This window comes from Pocillopora damicornis, chromosome 2 (genome assembly GCF_964200805.1).
Source record: "Pocillopora damicornis chromosome 2, jaPocDami1.2, whole genome shotgun sequence".
NCBI classification, from domain to species: domain Eukaryota; kingdom Metazoa; phylum Cnidaria; class Anthozoa; order Scleractinia; family Pocilloporidae; genus Pocillopora; species Pocillopora damicornis.
In genome coordinates this window covers 34,353,402-34,379,934 of record NC_142671.1, presented here as the reverse complement: position 1 = coordinate 34,379,934, position 26,533 = coordinate 34,353,402, and the positions used below count along the sequence as shown (strand labels likewise).

The following is a 26,533-nucleotide window of genomic DNA, read 5'->3' as shown; positions in this document are numbered from 1 at the left end:
ATGCAGTTTTAAGTATTAAGAACGAATAGTGAATGATAATGTCACCTATGAGTATCTTGAAGTCAAACAAAAAACAAACAAACTAAAGAAAAACTTATCAAACTACTATGTAATAATTGCTACACAAAGATGAGACCAACTATTTAGTTTTTATTATTTACACTTTTTTGTATGATGATGAAAATTGTTTAACCCATTAACTCCCACAAGTGGCCGAGGCAGAATTTCAGCTTAGAATATCAATACAATTTCAAGCAGGTGAGCGATGAGAATAAATAATGATAACAATTAGGGGATTGCTAGTTGATCATAACAAATGAATGGCAGACAGTAAGGAGAATTTAAAAAATGAGATATTGGGAGCAAAAGGTTTAACAAAAAGGACAGTGACTGTTACATGACTGACCTCTTTTTTCTCACAGCTTCTAACTAAATCACTATGCAACAAAAACATAAAACACACTTCAGATCAAACCCTACTGTCTAGAAGAATTCCCCTGCCTGGTCAATTCCTCTGACTAAGATACAAAACATGTTTCCTGTACAAGTCAAACTATAAAGAAATAAGCTCTCTTCTGATGACTTATGTTAGCAAACAAACAAACAAAGAAAATCATACCAACCACAAAAACAATTCAAAGTCAAAGTAAGGCTATCACACTAGTTATGGAAGATAAACCTACCAATCTATTCACCTTAACCCTTTAACTCCCAAGATCTCATTAGTAATTCTCCTTACTATCTCCCATACAGTTCTTGTGATGTTAGTTTGGAGGATTTAGTACTGGATCATCTTATAACCTCCAAACTGATATTTTTCTTTATTCTTATAACTTGTATGCTTGATATTGTTTTAATATTGTAAGGAGAAATTCTGTCTTGGTCACTCATGGGAGTTAAAGGGTTAAAAATAGAAGTTTCACGTGTCTCATTGCTAATTTTTTGTAGTGACTGAATGGTTTCTTGTTCTAAAGTAGAAAATAGTATTGGAGGCAAGATGCATGTTTCCTCTTTATTTTGACCCTACTCAGTGATACTAACACAATTAAGCTCAGAGTTTACTGTCCTAACACTTCCCAGATCAATTCTTCTGACAAAGGAAAAAACAACCAATCCAAAAAACATTCTATCTGGAGCTAACATTCCATTCCTGATTTCTAATTTCCTGGGCCAAAATGGAAAATTAAATACAAGATGAACTGGAATTCCTTTAACCAGCAACTACTGTAATCACTGTTATCAAGTGCACAAAAGAAATTTGCAGTCAGTGTTCACCTTGTCAGAATTAAAAAAAACAGTAAATACCTCTAAAAAAAAAAATTAAAAAATAATTCCAAAATATGTTTTTGTGTGTGCAAATTAGTAAGGCAAAGATTGCAAAAAAAAAAAAAGAAAAAGAAAAAGAAAAAAATACCTGACTCGATTATATTGTACTTGTTATTGTTCAATTTCATCCATGGTTCAAAGTCTTTGTTTAACACTCATTTATTTAACATTCAATAACACAACTTGAAAATAAGTTGAATTGAATTTAAACCAAGGATAAATTTGAACCAGAACAACCTGGGTTTGAAAGAGCTTTTGTCTCTTCATGAAACTTTTGTCTCACCAATTATTCTATGGCAAAATTTGATTATTGCAATAGAAATATTAAATAAATATTAATGCCACTCAGCTGATGAAAGGCTCAGTGTTTTTCTGATTTTGATGCAACTGCAGCTATGAGAGCTGCTCCTTTGCCTGAACCATCTTCAGATAACATCAAGGTGATGTTGCTTTGTGGCAAAATTTCAGACAGAGTCTCTTGCATGTAACGTTTGAACTGTGGGTGTTTTTTAAAGAGGCTTCCATCAACAGCAATTGTAGTCGTGTAGTTTCCTGTTTTCTGTACATAAAAACAAGATAAAATCAGTCAGAATTAAACAATGCCATGAATGCCACCTTCAGATTGTGTGCTCCAATGCTCTACCACTGAGCCACAGAGACTCTGTGGAGTGCAAAAGTAGCACCTTGTATGGTCATACAGTTGTACAGTTGTACATCCAAATTTTTTCGGCTTGATGGGTTACTACTATTTTGTATAATTATGGGGCTACGCTCTGCGAGCTCCACTAATAGAGAAAAAAAAGATAAAGAATTACAAATTTACAATACACACCTTGGCAATTGAAGCAATCCCTGCTGCAGCCAGTCTCGCGGCTCTTATAGAGACTGCAGCACAAACTCGCTGCAAAACCTCAATATCTGACTCTGAAGTTTGTTTCTCCACTCTCATTTCTTTCAAAACCTCATCTATCTTGTGCCTTTGATGACTGTCAAAAAAAATTGATAAATAACGAGGATCACTCCTTTGGCCACATAGGAAACTACTGAGGTCTTTCTGAATAACTGCCTGAAATCTTGATCAAAAAGTGCAAGTGGCTTAAACCCCCCTCATCACCTATCCAAGTCACACTGAAAAACAGACAATACAGGGACGTAACCAGGATTTATCAGTTGGGGTGGGTGTCATACTGTGTTTTCATCAGGTTGTCATGTTGACTTCCATGCTGTGTTTTACTTGAAAAAAACCAAACAAAACAAAACTTACAAAGGTGTGGGGGGGGGGAGGGAGGGGAGGGAAGGAATGTGTCACAGGCACCTTAGGATCTCCCCAAGTTGTGCCCTTGCAATAACATGATAACATTATATTTGGTACACTTCTCATCTGTCACATATTTTCTGTGTTTACCTTTCAACATCAGACACAAACTTGGTAAGGAAGCTGTTTTTGGTCTTGAATTTGTCACTGGCTTGTCCTTTGAACAGCAGTTTCTTGTCAGCCAAGTCCATGCAAACAATTCGGCAAAGTTCACCCAGATACATTCCAGAAATCATCTTCTCAAATCTGATGGGAAATTTAAATAAAGAGAATTCACTACAAGCTATCAAAAATATTTCTGGAGAATCATATGACTATGCAATACAATCCTACTTTAAAAAACCCCAATTACAATGAAAGTATTCCATATAACACTGCAGTTATATAGGACAGGACCTCTATGTCCAGAACAGTGCATGGTCACTCAATGGGACATCAATCATTTATGATAATATGTACCTATCCACTGAGGGGGAGAGTAGCACAAGGTCTATGCATCTTGAACAAGAGCCAAATATTTCCCCATTGGGCCCCACTAAACTCATTCAATACGCATTTTATCACATCTTGTGATATGAACACTAATTTTTGCAAATTTTGAAAAATGTTTTAATAGAAGGGTACACACTGGACAACTTTTAAAAGTTTCTACTACAGCAAAAACTTTTCCTTTTTTTCTTTGAGTCCAAACAAGAAACTTGTAATTCATTGAGATGTATGACTTCTTTTCACATCTTTTTTATACCAATTTCAATTTACACATTTAGAATATTCTACAGAGCTATATGAGTGCATGGCTGGACAGCTTTCTCCTGACTGGCTTTATCAAAACATCCAACCCTATACATGTAAGCTTTCACTATGATAGTTTTCAATGGGGTTGAGTGTGCAGGGCCTTATGGGTCAAATCATAATACAAATTATTTCCTGATTTATCATTATCTTTTCAAATCATTTACTCGTGGTGATTGGCTCGCCTGGTTCAACAACTCGGATTTCACTTACAATTGCATTCCAGGATTCAGGGAATCCTTGTCAACCTGTTCATCATACTTTGTTCGGAGGTGATTCCAGCTTCCGTTATCACCAAATGCACCCCATTCTGTGTTAATAATCACTTGTCGTGGTTCATCTCTATCTCCGTCCCACTTAGGAACATTATCAAGGTTCTCCATGTAGCAAGCATTGGTTCCAGTGCCCAAGATTAACCCGGCACTGACTGATGGATTCTCAAATGCACAGGACATCATTGTACCTGTAGTGTCATTGACGAGGGCCACAACATCCACACTAGCACTCTACAAAACAGCACAATTTAGAAATGAAGAAATCCTATATTAGATATAAAACTTAAAAAATGTTAAAAGCTGTCTGCAATCTTGACCTTCCATTCCCTAAAAATTTTTTGAGAGCAGAAAGGTGTGCAGTTACATGTAAAAAGGAGCTCTCAGCTGATCTGTTGGTACAGTCCAGCCTTGCTTATCCAGACTCGTGAAAAGTCTGGATAATTGAGAGTCCAATTAATCAAACATATGAATTTTTTATCAAACATATCTTTCAAGCTGCTATAGAGTGTATGCATTGTTAACTTCATCATTCTTTGAGGGTGCATGAACTTAACAGCATCAAAAATGTTTAGTCTTCCCATCCATGTTAATTCAACAGCTTTGGAAAGTGGAACAAATTCAGTCTCAGTGGGAGTTTGAGTGCATGTGTTTTGTTTGACGGAAGAAAAAAAAAGGTGTTGCAATTCTTGAATGTGAGTAATTACTACATTTAAATTGATGGCACCATAGATGTAACTCCAGAAAATAAAAAAAAACACAGATAATCAAGGTCTGGATAATTGAGGTTGGACTGTAATATTATTAAACTTGCGAGAATATAAAAGTCTTCAAATGTCTTGCTTAGCCTCACATTGGTCACTTTACAACTCAGACAGTTTGAGCATTGTACCAGAATCACAATTAATGTTGTATTTCCAAATCCTGAAATTTTAAGGAGCTTTCTCATCACAATCAAAATTTGCCTAATGCACTACAATAATAATTCCATTAATAATTCTCTAGAAATTGATTCTAAGGGCCTTTTCCATACTAACAACAAAGTTGTTTATTTAGACAAATTTTCAGTCATCACCAACATTTTACAAATGTGGATGGTTTGCCCTGACTTAACAAAATTTTGACTGTAGTGGACAAATCTTCAAATGCACCACCAACAAAATTTGTCCAGGGTAAACATTTGGCAAAATCGACTAAATAAACAAACTCTGATAAGCTTGTCAATCATTTAACATATAAGCTATGACAAGTGTGTAATTGAACTGGAAAGGCAAAAATTGTCTTTTGCTGCAAAACTTGGGGATTCTAAAATTTTACAATGACATAGGATAAATCCCTTCAGCAACTAAGCTGGCTGGTCTTACGAGCAGATCAGGTGCTGACAGAATTTCATGGCTTTCAAATTTTTAATACAAATGCAACAGATGAAACAAAAATTGTCCTTTGATTTTGTTGGGACAATTCTAGTTTGTTTGCTAGTGCCAAAAGGCCCTAACTTAGAATTATAGCTATAAAACTCACCACTCCATTCCTTATAAGTGCTTCATGCAGCAATTTGACAACATCTTCATTCTCCACTCCGTCAACACTGAAACCCTTTGTCCATCTTATCAACAGGCCAGATGTCAGTGATAACTGCTTAACAGGAAATGAAAATGTGAACCCCAATGGCAGCGACTTTTCACTTATTTTGTTTTTCTTCACAAAGAGTAATATACAGCCAGCGATGTAGTCAAACAGAGTATTTGCATCACTGGTCATCAGATTTTGGGCTAAAGGATATATTTCACTTTCCATGTTGACTTTGCCATCTTCAAGTGAAATCTTAAGAACTCTGAAGTTTGTTCCACCTAGATCCAAGGCTAGAAAGTCTCCTTTTTCGGAGCCATCAGGAATGGCCCTTACATATGTAGGAAGCATTTTAATTGGGCTTTCTGCTCGCTCACTTTCATCAGCAGAGAGCCCTTTTTGAAAGTCACCAATAAGAAGACTCATGATTTCCTGTAGTGATTCATTGGACAGGTCAAATGCACCCAAAACCTCTAACACCTGTGACGAATGAAACAAATTGACAAAAGTTTAATTTGGAATTTGATTTTTTGACTATTATTTAAGATTGGATGTTCTACACTGAAAGCCACTGATAATTATTGTCTTTCAGTAACATCTAACTTAATTGTTTGGTTCTATTTATCAATGACCTGAAACATCTCAGGGGATTCCCAGCTGCTTCTAAATGACCTGAAAATTGAGTGCTGGCAGCAAGAATTAACCCTCTATATTTTAACATCAGTATGCATACTCTTGAAACTATCCGCCATACACTTCCTATGATACTCGCAAGGAGAATATGTTTAACAATCACAAGCTTGATGATCATTTCCTTTCTTCTTTTAACCCGAATGCTTGAATCTGAGGTGAAGTTGTAAGGAGAAATAAGATGTACCAGGGCAGGTCAAATTCTTGGGGTTAAACAATACTCAAGGAAAAAATAATCGACTAGTACAAAGTATGTCCAATCTACTCCTATAGAGGTATATTGTACAGCTGAATTGATAGCACAAAGTCATGGTTACACACCTCATCTCTTCCTGTGAGAGCTTGAGACAAAGTCTCATATAATGACTTTGCAAAAGGAATAGCTGAAAACATGTTGCCGGATAATAAAGGGGACAAAATCTGCAAGAATAAAAAAAAGAATTTGACGTTTGGATTGGTATGTAACAATAGGAAAAATAGCTAAAATTTAACTAACAAACAGTGGAACAACCACCCTAAAAACCTGGGAAGGGAGGGCTAGATGCTGGAAGGTGTGCAGATTGAAGAGGGTAGCAAAGGGTTTCTCTTATTTTTTTGTTAACTATTTGGCAAGGTAAGGTAAGATTTGAAGAGAATATACTGCCTCAATTTGTTAAAATACTACTTCCTTTGAATTATGAAACCGTCAAAAGTGAATCAGAGTTTAGTTTTCTGTCTGGCTCTTTAGACAAATAACTACTAACATCTTTCTAAATTCAACCACAGAGCTCCAAGTTTGCCTTCTAGTTACACTGTTTACATGGGGTAATTTCTAACAACAATCAATGATGCACTGTGCCAATAAAGACAATGTTACATTGAAGGTAAAATAGCTCTGGGTTAGTACGAACACCCAAGAAAGCCCAACTGATCAAAATTTATCCCCTTACCAGTATTACCCATATCACGCTCCTAGCTCGACAACTAATTGTTTTCTTTCTAGATACAAACTTGTTAACTTGGCTCAGAGTAGTAGAAAGATCATCGCAACTGTATCAACATCTCAACGGGAATTGGAATTAAGAACTACCATGATTATTCATCACCAATAACATCAAATATGCATAAAACAGGATTACAGTTATGCAAAATAATAAGCTTACAATAAATGGCCAAAAATTGGCAAATGATTTTTTCTCGTTTACCGCACCCGGATGAGAATAATATCGATACGCTGCCGTGATTGCAAAAGTTATAAATAAAATCGTGACAAGTGATAAGCGCTTTCCCGGGCACTCAGACGGTAGAGAAGTTTGCGCGCAGACACAATATAATTTAGCCAGCTGGGAAGATCGACCGAAGCCACTTTCGTTTGACGCATGTGGTGGCAATTACCGCTTTAGAACTTCAAACAACAGAAAGGCAGTGACATTGACGCTCGAGGACTTCAATATAGCAATTGGTCAACAAATTACCTGAGTTGATTGGAATCTTGTGGATATAGATAACTCTTTACACTTTGGCCTTTGAGAGCTCAGTATTTAGAGTCGAATTGGTAATAAGCGTTGTAAACGATGCAAACAGCTTAGATACTACTTCTCTAGGTGTCGCAATAGCTCTGTGAAATCGGCGTTGATGTTATTCTAGGCGATCGAAAGAGGCCTCAAGCGTAACCTAATACAGTACTTAAATCGACGCGAAATTGATTTCCCCGCAGAAAGACGCCCTTCAGCCGCCCTTTACGTAATCACTTACCCTTGGAGTACTTTCGGAAATGTTCGAAAGTTCTCGGTTTCTGTGTTCGGAGTGTACGAGAACTTGATCGATTACGAATACATGTGTGACTTAGCATTCGTTTCGTAGAAGCGTGGAAACAGTTTCTTAAAATCCGTACGTTATACAAAAAACATCCCTACAAAGACTTTCAGCATTATGAGACGAAAAAATAACTTTGACGTAAACAAACTGATTCAGGCATGTGAAACTTTGACTCAGTCACTCGAGATTTTTCGCGGAAATCCGACAACGTATTCGGCCAATCGGGTAGAACGACACCCAAAAATTCGGAATATTACCCTTCGGGGAGGGAGGTAAGGAGAACCTTGACCTTTGGAACTTTAACGTCGCAAGGTTGCAGTTACGTGACAAGGTTTTCATTGTTTTTTTTTTTTTTCAACAACTTTTAGAAAAATATTAAAAATATAAGATGTATTTACCACATTTTTGTTGACCAGACAAAAAGCTTTAGATAGCCCAAGCTCGCTTCACGGATACATCTTTACTCATTGACCTCATTATGTAACAGTTCAAAGTTGAGGATTTCTGCAAGTGAACATTTGTATCAAGAAATTGAAAAATATTTGGGATCAAAAAGCAAATACTTACCTCGACGTAGAGGTGCGAGTTTTTTGTTTGTTTGTTTGTTTTTTTTGTCTCTGGTGTGGTTTTGGGGCCGATTCATGATGAAGCAGGCTAGTTCTAGCGCCTTCGCTTTTTCCGAGGTGCAATATATCCTTCCGATACATCTGGATACATATAGAAAAGGGTGCATTGACACAAAAAACCACACCGGAGACAACGCACAACTAAGGAGAGGTCAGCTACTTTTTCAAGCGTCTAGGTCATTTGTGGGTTTCTAAATGCAACCTTTTCCCTTAAAAAAAAAAAATAATATCTATAATGTTGCATAATGACAGTAGAGTGCAGGTGTAAAAATCGTGGACCTATGCTGGAAGGATTTTGCTTAGAGTGAACTGTCCGAATAAACATAACCAAATTAAGAGACATGGGAGCATTAACGTTTGATAGCGTTGAATTTTTCGTTTCAGACTGTTGGCAGCGATGTGGCATTTCACTCTGAAAGAAATAAGAGTACCAAATTGGAACGACCCCAACGATAAAGGAAAATCGACAGTGACACTACCACTTTGTACCCTTTGCTACTCTGCCGTTTTTGAATCTATTTTTGCCTCCTTAATTTTGTAATAGAAAATTTATAATATAACAAATGATAATTGTAAATTTGATCTTTATGATAATTTAAGCTGTATGATATAATCCTCAGGTGTCCCACAGGTGTCTTTTTTTAGATCCTTAAAAAACCGATACCGTGGGAGAAAGTATCATACCGTACACTTCTTCGATCTTTCAATGCTAGTCTACGATTGAAGTTCCCAAAGTTGTTTACAAAAATTATGGCATTTCATATGAACAACGCTAAGCAGCCCCCATGATGATATCTGAACATCATCTCACAAGATAATCACTTGCAAGGCTTTTTTTTTTTAAGCCAAGTGAAAACCAGGTAACCTCTTTATCACTGCGTGACGCTTTCATACAAAATGGCGTGAGCTTGCAAATAGTGTCGGCTCATATAGTAGCCAGCGGTTAATTTTCTCACAAAATGGTGGATCATGCCGTTGAATAAGTCAAAGAACTACACAAGCACGATTGAAACAAAATATGAGCGTAAATGAAAAGAATCAGATGAACGAACAGGTATCCAATGTAATCACAAGCTTTTTAAAGCAGCGAAAGTACACGGAGAGAGAAAGTTCTATGAAGGACTTCTCAGTGGAACACAAAATGGAGGACATGGCTTGCAAGAGGACGGTTTGTAACGAGAGTGGCATTCCTAATGTATTCTCATTTGCAATCAACAGTTCAGACCCAGCTATGGTGAATGAACAATTCTCCAGTCTGAAATCGTTCATAACGGGTACAAACCCGGCTTACAGAGTGGAACTTTCCAAATTTTTGTTCCCGATGTTTGCCAACATCTATTTGGATCTTGTTGCGAAGGGACAATCGATTCCTGCTCAAGAACTTTTCACAAAGCACAGTGGCGATTTTCCGATCGAGCACAAAGAAGAAATCCAACATTTACAAGCGATAACGGACTTAGAACGTTTAAAATCCAGCGATACAGCGTCCAATTTTAGACGGAGTAAATACGTCGTCAAACTAAGTAACAAAGTATTTACTTATTTCGTCCAATTTCTGAGAAGTGGCGATCACGTGCTATTACTTCATCTGTTGAACAAACACTTTAGCATTGAGATATCGCATAATAAACCAGGACAGAAGCAAACCAGCGATGAAATGGAAACGGATGAAACAGAGGCACCAGTGTCAAGTTACAGAGCCACAAGAGGTGGTAAACAAGCGAAATCTAGCTCAGAAAAAGAAAACGAGAGCCTGGTAGCTTTAAAAGAAAGCATCGGCCATATCAGAAATGGACCTGCTTGTCTACCCCCAGTTTGTTTCCACTCTTTTGTGAATGCTTACCAAGGGTAAGAATATTACATGTGAAAAGTCAATCAATGACTCTCCCCTGGGGAGCAACCCTGCAGATTTTTCCAGAGGGGTAAACCCTGGGGATTCTCCCCCTAGGGGGACACCCCAGGGATTCTCCAGTTTCTCTTGCAATTTAAAATTGCTGCAACTTGTATTCAAGATTTTAGCCTGTTGTAAGTCCCCTCTCCCCTTTCCTGACTCCTCCCTTCGAAGCAAAATGAAAGTTGTGCAGTTCTAGTGTTGCATAACTGTAGTGAGGATAGTGATGATAAAAGTGATGATCATGAGCAGGGGTGACTCATCAAAAACCACATATCTGACAAATTTCATTCCCTGATGATCAAGGATTTTCATGTGTTTGTTTTCCACTTGCTTCAGCCTTTTCATTCCCATCTCCACAAATCAACAAATCTTGCATTCTGTCATACATTTCTTATAATGTTAGATATAAAATTTTGTGTTGAATCAGGCAATTTCAATAGTATTTTTGCTAAATTCCCACCTCAAACTAGCCTAATATTGTGGTGAAATTGCAAGGAGAAATGATTTTTTGGTCTCTCCTAGCAGTGAAAGGATTTAACAAGTGTTGATAGTATAATAATAACTATCTCAAATATGCCATAACTTGATTTCAAATATTAGAATTTTTCATGAAAAAAAAGTGTGCAAAATATCTTTTTGAATTTTGTTTTTCCTTATGCTTTTTTTTTTGTTCCAAAGATTAAGCTCTGCTGCTATTTCTAAAGATGCTGGTCTTATTTGTGGTGGCTTTGAAGATTCCTCAATTCTTCTGTGGAGTTTGACACCAAAGAAACTTGTGCGATCAAAGAGTAAACCAGAAATTTCTAAAGTACAACTAGCACCAGGTATGAATGGGTGTCTGTAATCTAACAGCACAACACGCTTTTTCGAACTAATTTGAATTTTGTAATTTGTAGGCAGTTTTGGCATCATCTGTTGGAGATGCTCTGGGTAGCAGGTTGAATGCGACATCAATAAGTCTGCATTTGAGCCCTTTTCCTGTGACTCCGTGTTTTGTGTTTGCGTTAAATGTCTCAGTCTCACAAGAAATCTCACCAATGAGAGTGTGCAAATCAGTAAATTGCTAGGGAAACTTCACAAAGTGCAGGAGTTTACCCTCAAGGGAGGAACACCTCTAACCCTTTACATGCTATCTTCAGGATGCATATTCTCCATACTGTTCTTTATACATTTCCCATGTTACATACAAGGAGAATTTGTCTAACAATCAAAAGTATCTTGATTTTTCAATCATTTCTTTCATTCTCATGGCCTTAATGTTTGATTTAGGGTAGATACTGTTGGGAGAAACTAGATTCTTGTCACTCTCTTATCTATTGATGAAGCGCAACAGTGTCTGTAGAATCAAATCCATTTTTTATGTATAATTTTGCTTTGTACGTCTAGATTTTCTTCCATGCACACCAAAACTGGAAACTGTGTCCTGTGAGAGTGTTTCTCTACATGGTCACAGTGGCCCGGTGTATGCCACACAGTTCTCACCAGACAGTTCTGTATTATTGTCAGCATCAGAGGATACAACTGGTGAGTTTAAAACTAACATAACAGACTTTTATTTTTGAGTGATTATGCTAAGGCGAAATTATCAGATCACAAGGCCAACATATCTGACGAAATCAGCTAGACGATATCTCCTTTGAAACGAACACGCTAATCCAGTGAGTATCTGATGACAATATCAAGAAACGAAAGTTTTTGTAAAACGATTAAATTAACTATGTAGATTTATAAATACTACGACTGAATAAGAAACAGGTCAAGAAAGATAAAATCCTCTTTTTGTATTATGAACGTAATTCAGTTTTAAAATTACCTCAAACAGTCAACAGGATTTTTAGTAAAAACAAGGTTATTTACAGAACGGATTCCCTCTTGGCAAAAACAGAGATGAAGAATATTTAACAAAAAGTGTAGAACAGTTTTCCTCGTTTCTTTTTGAAAAGGTACATTTTCAGCTTGCAGAAACTGGATTGTAAGCGGTCAAACAGGAAAATTGTCCTGCACGCGCCGCACGTGCACTCTGTGGAGATCTCGTGCATTATGTAATACTGATCGGACAAGCAACTCTTAGCGGGACTTCTAAAAACTCCACAGGGAAGAAAACTTTGCCCACAGATATCAAAGAGTGAGGGTATTAGGATAAAGCTGATGTGTCTTATCTTTAGCTTTCGTAAATGTCCTTTCGCCTATGGATAAACTGAACTCGTCAAAATAAGGCATTGATTCTTAAAAAATGTCCTCAGCGGCTCTAAAATTCACCCCTTGCTTCGTCGATATCAAGGTCTTCATATGAGTGATGTTTTGATTTCGGTATTTTGTGGATATTTTTTTTTCATAAATTCACCTGTCCGCACTTTTAAAGCGGGCCTTGATGGTGAAGTTGGGTATTGCGAAGTAAACCTGGTTACGGCCTATTTTGCTTTTAAATACTTCCTTCAGATGGTGAGTTTCCTATTTACGCCGGCACCTTCCCTTTTTTTTGTCACCGCGGAAAATAAAATCGATTGGACGTTGTTCACCTTGGATGCAACTGGTTTGACAGTTTTTGTTTGTTTTTTTTATTTTCAGTCAATGTCAGTGTTACTTTAGGTTTCGACACTATCCAGGAGTGAAAAAGCAATTGTTTTATTTTTCGTTACGCATACCTTAATACTGATTGTTTTTAACGATAAATTTTGCCTTCATTGTTTAAAGGTTATTTTTCTTTTAAACAATTCTCATAGGTTTTTGCCAAGTTTTAGGGCTAGACCAAACTGAGAAACTCACGCAAAGAGGTTGTTTTATTCAATAGTTTATCGTGATTTTACGTCAAGAAAGACCTTCGCATTATTTTTTTGTTGTTTACTTTGTCGTTGTGGTTTCATTCGGTAGAATTCTCTCCTCATTCATTACGGTTAAAATTCTGCTTTCAGTTTTTGGCTAAGATTCTGGCCGTGCGCCAAAAATGTTCGCGGAAAATATCATTGTCAAAAATAGCTTTCAACTGGATTCTTCTAACAGTTGATGTCTCAGAATGCTCCCAGACCTCTCAGAATTTATCATGCCTCTTGGTTGGAACTGAAAGATTATTTTAACTCAAAACCTCTTGGAATCGTGTTTTTATTCCCTTTTCAAGGCGATCAATGAAAAAATTTCCGTTCCCGCCACTTGGATCCGTTTACATTGAGATAAATTGACCACTGCGAGAAAGTCAAAGTTCAGGAGTTTTGCTGATCTTTATGCGAAAAATTGCGCCAAAGAACGTGGACTGGGTATTTTAACCGATCTTAAGGGTTTCCGTAGTCGACGGAGGTTTTTTGTTTGATTTAACGCAGTTCGCTCATATCCCTAGTTCCGGCCTTATCGAATGGTTATTTAATACCGGCTTTTATTTTTTTTTACTTATAACATAGATGTTTATATAAACAAAAAAAGGTTTTCACAATTTTTTCTATTTAAGGTGCTTAATTAATGCTGATAAAGTAAACAATAACTCCACTTCAGTTTCGCGTTCATTAGCCTCGATTTTCAAAAGGCTGAGCTTTTAATTTCTCAGACGGAGTTTTGTTTTCCTTGGAGTTTCAAGGAGTGCAAACTCTCGACTTTGAACTTTGTCCATGAATTTATTCCTTTTTCTCAGGAAAAATTCTATGCAAATGCTTTATCATCATTATCATTCATACGCTTAAACTGACAGATCCCATACGAAAGGAGTTCAAAAATTTCAAAGCAGACAATTATCTCGGCACATTATAATTTATGGGTTTCATAATCCAGAAACTTTTACAGTTAATCGTCCCGCATTTTCTTAGCAGAAAGCGCAAGAGACCTGGTCCCGAAGGGTAAATTCGGAGAAACTTTTTTTTTCTGTTCAAGTACTGACATTATTTCAGGATATAGGCGGCCATCATACGCGTTCCAGACCTAGTTTCCACTCTGACTCCCTGCTCGTTTTTAAATGACTTCTTCGAACGCTGCGTAAGATTTTAGAACTGTCTCTCTCTCTGGTTTTGAAGAGGTAAATCGCTAATTTATTTTCATACTGGCTTCCTCTCATGAATGCCTTTACGTTTTCTTTTCAAATCCCCACATGCAATTCTATGCTAAATTTAAATGATCAATTCCCGATTTCCAACCAGAACCAAAACAGACCAAAAAATTAACCCCTTGTTTCAAGACTATAAGTTTTATCGCACTTTTGTTCGGGCAAAAGTTTGATGTCCTTTTGCTAGAATACTGAGCTTTGCTTAGTGAAAATTTGCAGATGTAGGTGTATAACCTAACCCTAAACCCTGAGCTAATTTCCAGAGAAATACACATAATTCTTATTTCACGGCGCGAACAAAAGCATCCGTTCCCAGTGCGAAGGAGAACTAAAATAGTGTCCACTCTCATCATCTCTTGTGGTCAAGTGAAGCGAACGTTCTTAAGAATCGACGCGATGTCTGACGTCGAACGAGCCATTATTATCATGGACTCTCCTCCAAACAATCTAGGATCGATCCATTTGGGCAAGAATATGCAAATCGTCGAGGGCACTTGATATGCGTGTATGGTTTTGGTCGATGTCGCAGTTCATGTTATTTTTAACGCTTAAAAAAATCATCATATTTTGGTGGATGCAGACTAAGCATCGACAGACTCTTGGAAATCTTACCTTTTATCCGCCTATTTAAACGCCTATCTCCTTTGCGACTAGCCTCAATGTTTATAGTTATAATTATAAGTGTTTCTTCCGTCTGCAGCTTTTATATTTTCACCTGCGACCTTTTTGAGTCATGCGTTGGTCCCGGGAGAAGCACAGATTTCCCAATCTTTGGAGCAGAAAATCCTGTTGCATAATAATTTAAACTATATTGCACGCGCCGGCAACAGGAGTATATTATATAAGCCCACGCAATATGTTGTAAGAGTTAGTTATCGGTTTAACAGATGATCCTTTCAAGTGTTCCAGAAAGTTACTTAAACGTGTAGTCGCTCAGTTTCTCCCTTCTCATTACAAAATGCAACCAGTTAGAAAAAGAGTTGTTATTTAATTGACTCAATTATTTTGCTTATCGAACGTGTAGTTTAGAAGTGTGAAGATTTGTACCTCTACGCCGGGCATTCCTCTAAGTTACTACGCCAAGTCCTTTTCCCCACCCACCCATCCCCTGGTCTTATGCGTATGTGTATCTTCAAGTTTAAACTCATACGTAGCATAACTTCCAGAGTGGCTTTAATCTAAGAGATTCTCGTGGATAGCTATGGCTAATCCGTCTGTTAAAATGCTATTTATCTATTATAGTTTGACGCAATTGCATCAAGGTGATTCCAGTGAGTGTGCCAGTCGTTTTGCACTGAAGACCGTAGATCAAAAGAAGTTTGTTTTGATTGAGCAAATGTCTTTCAGTAAGCAGATATTGTTTAAAAAAATGCATGAAAATTGTTTACCTCGCATAACATCTTTTTTATCGCGTGGAAACCATTTTTGTTATTATGCAATCATTGTACCACCCCAAAGCTTGGGAGACCTGTGGATAACATATGATGTTTCCTCTGATCGATTACCTCGACTGAAGAATTAGAATTTGATAGTAGATTGTGCCAAAGGTAATGGTAACTCAGAAAGGGAAGGTTATTGTCTTTTAGCAACGCAAATTTCTAAGGTGATGTGACGCTCTGTCTTTGAGTAATTGCTCTCCAAACTGAAAAAAGATTCATATTGACAAGGAGTTGACGGGGAAATAGCTAAGAAATATATCTTTTCAAGGCGAAAAAAAAAAATTTCGTAGCGAATAATTGACGAGGAGCGATGAGTTTGAGCACTGGTTTAAAGGGCAAACGAGGTCCTACATTAACTCTTCTCTAATTGATTTTGCCCACAACGGAATGAACGAATCCTATATCACCTGAACAGAATCTGTCTATTTGCTTGTCTCTTGTGATTTCCACGTGTTCAGCTTAATCGTACGTAGAAATCTTCCACATTCCTTGAATTCTTTCCTTCATGTCTGGGTGAGTTGCTAGCCAAGTGCAACAAACAGGAATGATATTTTAGTTCATGATAAGAAGTTTGTCGAGAGGAATTTTTGGTTTTTCTAGTGGTAGATTGAGCCTTTGAATGAGACCTTTCTATATCTTCGTTTACATCTGAGGGTCCTTTGGAAAACCACAACGTCTGTGGCAATCGGACAAGGCTGGAAACAAAGGCGTAGTGCGAAGATCGGTGGATCAGTATGTCTATTTTACATTTTCCAATATATTCCTTGCCGTCATCTTCACTAAAACATCACAAAATTACACAATTGTACGTATATTTTATTGAAAATCATTTAATTGTCATCATATTTGTATATTCAGCCGATAACAATTTCTAAACCGCTAGGAACTCCATCACTGCACATGGCACGCTTTTGACATAAATGATCCTTGCAACTAGAAGGGCGTTTGTCGCATTAAAACTTGGTGGTTAAATTATCTCACCATTGAGTTTTCTGCAGCTCTTGTAGTAGAATATCCACCAGAAAAATCTGAACTGTTTGGGCCTTCAAGTCCTCGTGAAGGACTTAGAATTCTTCCCACGCTAATCACAAAATGTTTAAAATTTACTCTTTATTGGACCAATACTAGGAAATTGCAAGTGTTCTATGTAGGACAGCATAAAAATATTTTTCGTTAGGTAATGCCCTTGAGGTCACTTTCGTTACTGCATCTTAAAAGTCTTATGTTACATCGAGAAAGGAAAGACAATTGTATGGGCAAAACTTGGTGAATACTTTACTGTTTGGTGAATGCGATGAAAATGGATCATTCATAATGACCTCACATCGCTTGATCCTTCGCCCCAAATCGAAAACGTATAATCGTTGATATTTCCACAACTGAAAACGTGGTTGGAGCGTCCATCATTGTGAACAAAATTCTTGCTTCTCAGATAAGTGAATGATTTGTGAATTCATTTCTCTATTCTGTAACGATTTGATAATTTTTGGAAATCGAATAAATTATTGAATCCCCTTTTCAGCCCTTTTAATATCTGCGAGAGAAGACGTAGACTGGAAAGGTTGTGTACAATCCTCAAATGAATTTTCAGTTTTAAACATTGAAATACTTTGGAGCAAATTTCTTTACAATAAGGAACCCAGCCACCAAACCGAAGGAGTGCCACATGATGCAACATTCATAAATGTTGTGCAAGAATTTGAACATTTTTTCAAATTCAAATTGATATAACGCATTCATCATGTTGCAAGTAGTCTGGTAGAAGGATTATGCATGCAAGAGAGTGTTTCTAATTATGAATTATCGTCAAAGGGGAAATAGGACGAGAATTGCAAAAGAACCCCCCCCCCCCCCCCCCCATTAGAGTTCGAGGCTACGACTAAAGCCAGCCAAACTGACGCTTTTGATCGCTTTTCACAACTGGCGTTTTCGCATTTTATATACATCCTTTGACGCGACTTCAAAGAATTGATTGCCAAACCACAATAGGTATCCCTTAATAAGTAGCTCAGATAAGTAATTACCAACGATACACAGAAATATTAACTCTTTTTTCCTCAAGATCATTTAGCTGTTTTGGACATCACATGCTTTAGCCATGAGCTTATACATCACGTCTGTAAAACGGACATTCCGTGAAGTTTTACAATTGATGAAAACTTGTTTCATTGTGAGAATTATAGACTTTATGCACTTTTCGAAAAGAATAATTTGATTTAAACAGTTCAGTTGTCTATACGAATATTTAGTGGTACAAACCTATGAGTGATGCCAGCGAACCTGCATGGCCCCCGTGTGCTGTGTTAGTGGGGCAAGTCCCTTCGGAAACATTACAAAGAGTTTTGTGCGATTCTGGTTAGGCCATGAAAAGAGTTTTCCCTTTGCAATTCACTACTCGTTCTGTCTCTTGTTCCTTATAGCACCTTAATATGAAGTTAGCTTCCGTCGCTTTAAGCTGTCTTCTCTACATGTTTTCTGAAGGCTGACAGTAGAAAGTGCTGGGAAATGCTGTTCTTTTAACTATTTAAACAATTATTAAAATAATGAAAACTCTTGAAACACTACACTACACTACACTACACTACACAGCACAGTCGTATTTTTGACAGCATGAGAAGCCCAACGAACGTCGTCATTCGCTCTGACAAAAACCTAACTCTCGGAACGTCAGAAACTTTTTATAGTGGCCAATTTACATTATCAACTCAGCTGATAAAACCAAATCATCTTTTGATAGCCTCCACTGACGCGTCACCACAGTTTCTTTCGAAACTTACCTCCTCCCCCCTCCCCTAAGTTAAAAAGTAAAGCAACGTATTTTAGGGTTTGAAAACTCTGCCATGAGAAAGACCTCTTGTGACTTTAAAGGCAACTGATATGTTTCTAGGAGGTCGAAGTCGAATCTTCGATAAAGCACAACTGATGGAGAGACATCGAATTATCGTCACGTTTATAAGAGCTCTATACCTAATAGCGAACTTTCATGTGGTTTTGTGCTCTTCATGGGTTCTTAATAGCCAACAGTAGCAAAAGTACAGTGCCCAGTAAGTCTTATAGAGTTTTACCATGTGACTTTTCGAGGGCCTTCGCATGTTTTACACCAATAAAAAACATACGTGACAGAACTTGGAGCACTTGGGCACTCTTCAATAAAGCTCAGTATCTTTTTTTGACGAATTATTGAGCGATTAAACTGAGTGGCCTTTTTGATACTATCATTGCACTATGTGTCAAATGAATTAAGTGTAGCTTCGTTGCAAAACAGATGGTTTTTTTTTCCTACCAGTCTTTGGACTTAATGATTTTTTCTCGATATTCTAATTATTCATTATTGAGGCAACATATAGCCCACAAATTAAGCAACGTGAGGCACTAACAAGGCTGGACGCCTCGTAAGAGGGCGTTACTCTCTGGTGTCACTGAGGTGAATTTTTTCAGAAGCTCTGACAAGCAAAATATCAAATTTGCTCTTCAGCCAGAAATCAGCGAGTATCTCGTGATGAAAAGAGGTACAAAGGCCAATAGAAATTCAAAGATTTCAAATGTTAACAGTGTCAAAAAATTGATTTCTGCCCTGACACTTGCCAAAAAAAAAACCTCACAGCTTGGGTACGAAAAGGAATGCCTTCTGTAATTTTTTTTAAGCTTATAGCGTTGATTGCTGGCGACAGTATACTGTGCGACAAGTTGTCGTGACAGTTCATGACTTTTTATGAGTGATCGGTCGACGAATCGTGATGAGCCCACACTTCGATTAATCCATTATAGTTTGACGCAATTGCATTGGGTCGATTCCTGTAAATTTTCCAGTCTCCGCAAGACCGAAAATAAAAAGGAATTCCTACTGATTAACAGGAGGACTTTGTCTAATTAGAAATGATTTAAAAATGCATGAAAACATCGCTTGTAAACTGGCCTTCCATTGCGTTATTATGCAATATTTCAGTGTACAACCTCAATGGTTGGGAGACCTGTGGATAACGTATGATACGTCACCTGTTCCATTACCTCGACCAAAGAATTAGAAGTTGATAGTAGACTGTTCCAGAAAAAAACAATTTTTGTCTTTTAGCACCACAGATTCACCATTGTGACGTGATGCTCTATTTTCTAGTAGTCGCCCTCCAAACTCACGAAATTTTGTATCGACAAGAAGTTGACTGCAAAAAGCTCTAAAAATACGTCTTTCCATGGCGAAAAAAGAAGAAACTTCGCCGCGAATATTTGACAAGAAGCGATTTTGAGCACTATTTCAAGGGCAGACAAGGTCATACCATAATTTGTCCTTCATTTATTTTACTCGAGAAAGAACCAGCGATTTTAATATCACCTGAACAGATTGTGTCTAGTTGCTTGTCTCTTGTGATTTCCACGTGTCCAGCTGAATCGTACGTGGAAATGTTCCACATTCTTAGAGTTCTTTCCCAAATGTCAGGGCGAGTTGCAGTTGAGCCAAATGCAACAAAGACGAACACCGTAATTTACCGTGAGAAAAATGATTTTACAGTTTGGGGAGAATGACAAGAAGTGAATCGAGAGGAATTTTCTGTTTTTGCATCAGTTCATTTAGCCTCCAAGTCAGATTATTCTCTGTCTTCCTTAACATTGAAGTACCCTTTGGAAAACCACAGCGACTGTGGCAATCGGACAAGGCCGGAAACAAAGGCTTAGTGTGAGGAACAATGGATCAGTATGTCTATTTTACATTTTGCTTCATTTTTCTTGCCGTTATCTTCGCTAAAACACTACAAAATGACACAACTGTCGTTGTGTTATATTGAAAATCATTTAATTGTCACTACTTTGGATATCCAGCTGATAGCAAATTCTACATCGCTAGGAATCCATCATTGCACGTGGCACGCTTTCGACTTAGTTGATCCTTGCAGCATAAGGGACCTTTGTTGCATGAAAACTTAGTAGTTAAAGTAGCTCACCACTGAGTTTTCTGTAGCTCATGTACTTGGAATTCAATCCTCCTGGGGGACTCAGGTTTCTTCCCCCGCCCGCTAAAGATGTTCAAAATGTTTTTTTACTGGATTAAAATTTCAAGACTCTAATGTGAGACAGCATAATGTAATTTTCTGATTAGGTAATGCCCTTGAGGTCAATTTCGTTTCTGCATCTTAAAAGCCTTATGTTACATCGAGAAAGGAAAGACAATTGGATGAGCGAGACTTAGTCAACTCATTACTGTTTGGTGAATGCTATGAAAATGGATAATCCTTACTGATCTTATATCGTCTTGGTTCTTTGGTGAATGCTATAAAAATGGATAATCTATAATGATCTTGTATCGTCTTGGTTCTTTGCCACACATCACAAGAATAGAATCGATGATATTTCCATTACTTAGCGTAGTCGAGATTAAAGCTTCCATCATTGTGGGTAAAATTCTCGCTTGTAAGATATAGTTGTGACCTGTAGATTAATTGCTGTATTCTGCAGCGATTTATTCTTACGAGATATCAAATGATTTTATATCTTTAGATTTGAAATTGGAGTGTTCACTCCACAAATCAATTTATAGTTTCAAGTATTTTAACGTTTTTGTGGTCGTTTTCGCAATAAAGACCACCCCCCCCCCCCCACCACCAAAGTGAGTGACACAGATGCAACATTCGTAAATGTTGTGCAAGAATTTCAACATTTTCCAAATTTTTCCAAATTGATATGACACATTCATCACGTTGCAAGTGTTTGCTAGAACGACCGTGGCTCGTGTTGCAACAATGAGTACTCTTAAAACGGGAAACAGAAAAAATATTGCAAAAGGACCGCCCTGTTAGATTCGATGCTAAGAGGAAAGCGAGCCAGAATGACCCTTGATACAATTCGCATTGTTACATGTATTGTCGCAGCCAAAAAGATTTGATAGCCAAACCCGCAGCATAGATATCCTTTACAAGGCTGCTCAGATAGGTAATTTCCAGTGATTTGCAGCATTGCCAACTCCGGCATTTTCTTCAAGATCATTCAGCTGTGTTTTACATCACGTGCTTTCACTATGAGCTCACATCATGTCGGTAAAACACACCTCCTGTTTTGCAAATTATCCATTTTTCTCAAAGTATAGTTTGATTTAAACAGTTCAGTTGTCCATATGAATGTTTAGTAATACAATTCTGTGTGGTTCCCATGTACTTTCTGTGCTCCTCGTGTGCTGTGTTTGTGATGCACGTCCCTTTGAGAACAGTACAAGGAAATTTTTGCGGGCCTGGTTAGGTCATGAGAAGAATTTTCCCTTTGCAATTCACAACGCGTACCGCTCCATGTTTTTACTAACAAATTAGTTTGGAGTTAGCTTCCTTTGCTTTAAGCTGTCTAGACTTCAAAAGTTCTTTTTTTATTTCACATTCCTCCTGAAGGCTTTAGGAAATTTTTGCGGGCCTGGTTAGGTCATGAGAAGAATTTTCCCTTTGCAATTCACAACGCGTACCGCTCCATGTTTTTACTAACAAATTAGTTTGGAGTTAGCTTCCTTTGCTTTAAGCTGTCTAGACTTCAAAAGTTCTTTTTTTATTTCACATTCCTCCTGAAGGCTTTAGTAAGTGCTATAAAATGCCCGAGTCCTTTTGTTTTTCTTGTAACTGTTTTAACAGTTATTAAGATGACGAAAATTCTAACCCTAAGCACTACACCACACAGCACAGCCTTATTTTTGATAGCATGCCCACTGAACGTCATCATTCGCTCTGACGAAGGGCAAACGCTCGAAACGTGAGCTGTCTGAACTCTTTATCGTGGCCAATTCACATTATAAACTCATTTGATAAAACGAAGCACAGCACCATAGTTTCTTTAGAGAATTATCCCCTTTATTCAGTTTTACATGGGAAAACGTGATTTAAAAGTAAAGCATCCTATTTTGGGCTTGAAAACTCCACTATTGTATAACATGAGGGAAAACCGTGTGTGACCTGAAATGGAAGTGATATGTTCCTCGGCGGTCGAAATTAAGTTGCCTTCGTTAAATCACAAATGATGGGGATACATCGAATTCTCGTCTTGTTTTTGTGAGCTTAGTACCTTATAGCGAACTTTCAAGTGGTTTTGTGTTCTCTTTGCGTTCTCAATGGCCCACAGTGGCAAAGAAAAATCGCTAGTGTTTCTTTAGAGTTTAACTATTTGACTTATGAGGATTTAACCTATACTTAACACCGATAAATACGTGCATTTGGGACATTTTAAGGCATTTTGTCTCTCCTCGGTTCAGCTTAGAATCTTTTTTCGACGAATTAGAAAGCAATTACTCTTAATACCCTTGTACATACCAATCCTAAAGCTGAAGTTCAATTCCTCATTGGGGAATCGGATTTCCTTCCCCCACGCTCGTCGAAAAATGTTTAAAACCTCTTCTTTGCTGGATTAATAGTAACTAAATGCAAGATTCTGGAGTCGGATAACTTAAATATATTTTTCAACAGGCACTGACAATAAGGTCGCATTCGTTATTGCGTTTCAAAAGCCTTTTGTTATATCGAGAAAGTATATGCAATTCAATGAGAAAGACTTAGACAGCTTTCTACTGTTTGATTAATGATGTCTGAATAAATAATTCATGCTAACCTTAGAACGCCTGGTCCTTTTCTGTTAGTTACTGAGATATCATACATGTTATTTCTACTACTGCGTTCGAGGTTTATGCGTTCATCATTGCGGACGAAATTTCCTTTTCTGCGATATGTGTATGACTCGTGAAATTGTTATCGATTCAGTAACAATATATTAATTGTGGGGTATCAAATCTTAGTATTTGGTCACTTTATAAGTTCCCTTTTATATATATATAAAGGAAACGATGTGCAATTGGTTTGTACATTCTTACAATTTCAAACAGTTTGAGCACTTTGGAACAATTTATTGAAATATGGAACTCACCCACCAAACCGAAGGAATGCCATAGGATATAACATTCGTAAGTGCTGAGCAAGAATTTGATCATTTTCCAAGTGTTTCCAAATTGATCCAATGCATTCAGTTGTGCAGACCGGTTTGCTAGAGCGATCATGCATGCACTATGAATAATCTTAAGAGAGGTAAAGAGAGATTTAAAACAACTATCGCAAAAGTTCTACCTCAACAAAATTCAAAGCAAAGAGGAAAGACAGCCAAATTGATTTATGTTGCTGCTGGCATTTTTGCATTTTGAATGCATCGATTATCGCAGCAACAAAGAATTGGTAGTAGGTTAAATCACCATCAATTCGTGTTCTATAGAGATCATTTAATAAGCGGCTAAGGTATAGTGAGTCATAGTGATTCGAAGCAATATCGACTCGTTTTCCACAAGATATCTAGCTTTTTTTTAAAATCACGTGCTTTCACCATGAGCTTATATCACGTTGGTACAACACGTATTTAGTCAAGTTTAAAAAGTGATCAAACCTAGTCTCATTTTGCGAATTATCCATCTTTCTGGAAGGACAGTTTGATTTAAACAGTTCAATTGTCCATATGAATGTTTCGTATTGTAAACCTATTTGTGTTGCTCACGAACTTGCTATGCCCCATGTGTGCTGGTTTTCTAGGGCAATTCTCCTCGAGGACATTACGAGGAGCTTTTTCTGGGTCTGGTGTAGAACCTTTGAGGGCTGTGCCGTGTGCAATTTACTGCTCGTTCCATTCTTTATTCCCACTACAGCAGATGAGTATGGCGTTAGTTTCCCAAGCTTTATGCTCCAGACTGTTAAGCAAAGTTTCCTTCCTGTTCTGTTGATCAACACCTACACTTTTGTGGTCTATATGGCATCTGAAGGTTTTTGAAAGGGTTTGAAAATGCCTGAGTCTTTTAATTACACTGTTGACTGTCGATGTAAAATCCTAAACCTCTAGAAGACAGAGGCGTGCTATTGATAACACGAGAAGCCCACTGAACGTAGACAAACTGAATTATAGAGGAAAGCATCGTAATTTAGGGTTTGAAAACGCTACCATTGTATACCGTGAGAAAAGACCTTGTTGGGCTTGAAAGGCAGCTAATTTTATTATCGCAGATCGAAATCAAATCACTTTTAAAGAAAACAACTGATGCGGAGACATCGACTTGTCGATTCATCTCAGCTCTGTACCCAATAGCGAACTGTAATGTTGTGTTATGGCCCATTTAGGTCAGTTTGACTGGCTCACAACAGCATAGTAAAGTGATCACTTTATTTTATGGAGACCGACTGTTTGACTCACAAGGGCCTTGCACCGACAAAAAAAAATATTACAATAAATAAGACAATTTGTGGTATTTAGTCTCTCCTCAATGAAACTTAGTATCTTTTCTTGACAAATTAGTCAAGTGAACAACCCTTTTGATACTTAATTTTACAACATTTTTTAAAACATGCAGATGTTTTTTTTTTTTTCTGTTATTCTTTGGACTAGTATATGAATTTTGCGACGATATGTGACGCAAAGGAGGTTTAGATTCCTTGCAAGAAGGCGTTTTTCTCTGATGTCAATGAGCCGGAATTTTTTTTTTGGATCACTGACTGACAAGCAAAATATCACACCATCTCTTCGGCCAGAAATGAACGATTATCCCGTGATAACAGGAGGTACAAAGGCCAACAGAAATTTGAAGATTTCAAAAGTTTACTGTTTCTAAAATTAATTTCAGCACTTATACTAGCTTAAAGACCTCGCACCAGGACGCAACGAGGAATTTCTTCTGCAGTCGTTGTTGTTGGCTTTTATCGTTGAAAGCTGATGACAATGACCATGCAGCATGGTACCGTGACAAATTAAAAATTTTCAGGACTGATCAATCGACGAATCATTAGAAGTTCACAGATTGTCTTGCAACATCATAACAATAGCTCAGCACGTGCGTTTCTAAACTTTGTACATTTCTTAGCCGTCCTCTGCAAAAAAAACAACGTGAAATTACAAATTTGCGCGGTTTAAGAGCGGAAACCCCGAAGGCAAATTAGTTAAGTTTTCATTTGGAACTTTAAGTTGAGGTGTAGCGGCATGAGAGACAATAAAAAAATCGGCCATTCGCGAAATTCATACTAAAAATATAAATTCATTTTTTTAATCGACATCTTCCTCTGCGTTGCCTTCCTGAGTGGTTTAGTCCCCTATTGTTTCTTTGGATAAACTAGACAAAAACATCCGGTTCTAACAATTAAGAATTTAAGTGGATTTTCTTAATAGAATCAGCGTTGTCGATCTCTAGTAACCTTGGAACACATGTTTTCGATTATGACCTCCCCATCCGAGAATAACAAAAGGGTCGCGAAAATTTTATTAATTGAGAGTTTTTAAGAATGTCCTTGATAATGAGGGGATTCGTAAATAACACTTAGCTGGGGTAGAAAAAAAAAACAAACAAAAAAGGATCAAGTCAAGAATAAAACAAAACAGAACTTTCCCTCCAACGGAGGGCTCACGCTCGAAATGTCACCATAAAAACTGTTTACGGCGGCCAAGTCACATTCTTAACTCAGTTGAAAAAAAAAAAAAAAAAAAAAGGATGGCCAAAATAGGGAAGATTGACACCGAGTGCAAATTACGCACGAGCTATTATTTATCGGCGCGGGGGGGGGTTTATATTAAAATTTACCTGATTTTACCTGATTTCCCCCATCCCCCCGAAGGCTCTGAATAATTCCAATGGTCCCCCCTCATTGACAGTCAATTTTCTATAGTCCCCACTTTACACTCTGTTGGTGACCCTCCCCTCCCTCTCCGTTCTCCCTGAAAAACCATGTGACCCCCCCATTTACTTTAACCCGTTGCAAAGGTTAGAGGGTATGACACTTATTTTCCTGTTTAAATCCTCAGCCCCCCCGCC

At 37.5% G+C, this 26,533-nt stretch overlaps 2 protein-coding genes across 8 annotated transcripts in view; one reads left to right on the top strand and one right to left on the bottom strand.

Annotated features, from left to right (window-relative positions):
- Positions 1-998: 998 nt before the first annotated feature.
- LOC113669985 (hexokinase-4) lies at positions 999-14,984 on the bottom strand. 7 transcript variants are annotated; one of them, XM_089196877.1, is made up of 8 exons: positions 14,918-14,984; positions 8,160-8,265; positions 6,286-6,384; positions 5,227-5,754; positions 3,647-3,939; positions 2,732-2,887; positions 2,159-2,312; positions 999-1,885 (listed from the first exon to the last, which is right to left on the bottom strand). In XM_089196877.1, exons 3-8 carry the CDS (start codon positions 6,355-6,357, stop codon positions 1,688-1,690), a joined length of 1,401 nt encoding a protein of 466 aa, XP_089053003.1. In that variant the 5' UTR covers positions 6,358-6,384; positions 8,160-8,265; positions 14,918-14,984; the 3' UTR covers positions 999-1,687. The 7 variants fall into 7 exon arrangements, with proteins under 7 accessions (XP_089053003.1, XP_089053002.1, XP_089053004.1 ...); XM_089196876.1 differs by lacking the exon at positions 8,160-8,265 and having other exon boundaries at positions 14,918-14,979; XM_089196878.1 differs by lacking the exons at positions 8,160-8,265; positions 14,918-14,984 and adding an exon at positions 7,699-7,954.
- Positions 9,325-26,533, top strand: part of LOC113670033 (TAF5-like RNA polymerase II p300/CBP-associated factor-associated factor 65 kDa subunit 5L) — a 20,531-nt gene continuing 3,322 nt past the window's right edge. The window contains exons 1-3 of the mRNA XM_027186113.2: positions 9,325-10,235; positions 10,960-11,105; positions 11,668-11,805. Of these exons, the coding sequence (XP_027041914.2) occupies positions 9,406-10,235; positions 10,960-11,105; positions 11,668-11,805 (1,114 nt within the window). The 5' untranslated portion in view covers positions 9,325-9,405. The remainder of the gene's footprint in view (positions 10,236-10,959; positions 11,106-11,667; positions 11,806-26,533) is intronic.

Coding starts and splice junctions, on each gene's coding strand:
- LOC113669985 (XM_089196877.1), bottom strand. CDS start 6,357: ATGTTTTCAGCTATTCCTTTTGCAAAGTCATTATATGAGACTTTGTCT. Junction 5,755..6,285: donor CTCTCACAGGAAGAGATGAG/GTGTGTAACCAT, acceptor CATTCGTCACAG/GTGTTAGAGGTTTTGGGTGC. Junction 1,886..2,158: donor GGATTGCTTCAATTGCCAAG/GTGTGTATTGTA, acceptor TTTTATGTACAG/AAAACAGGAAACTACACGAC.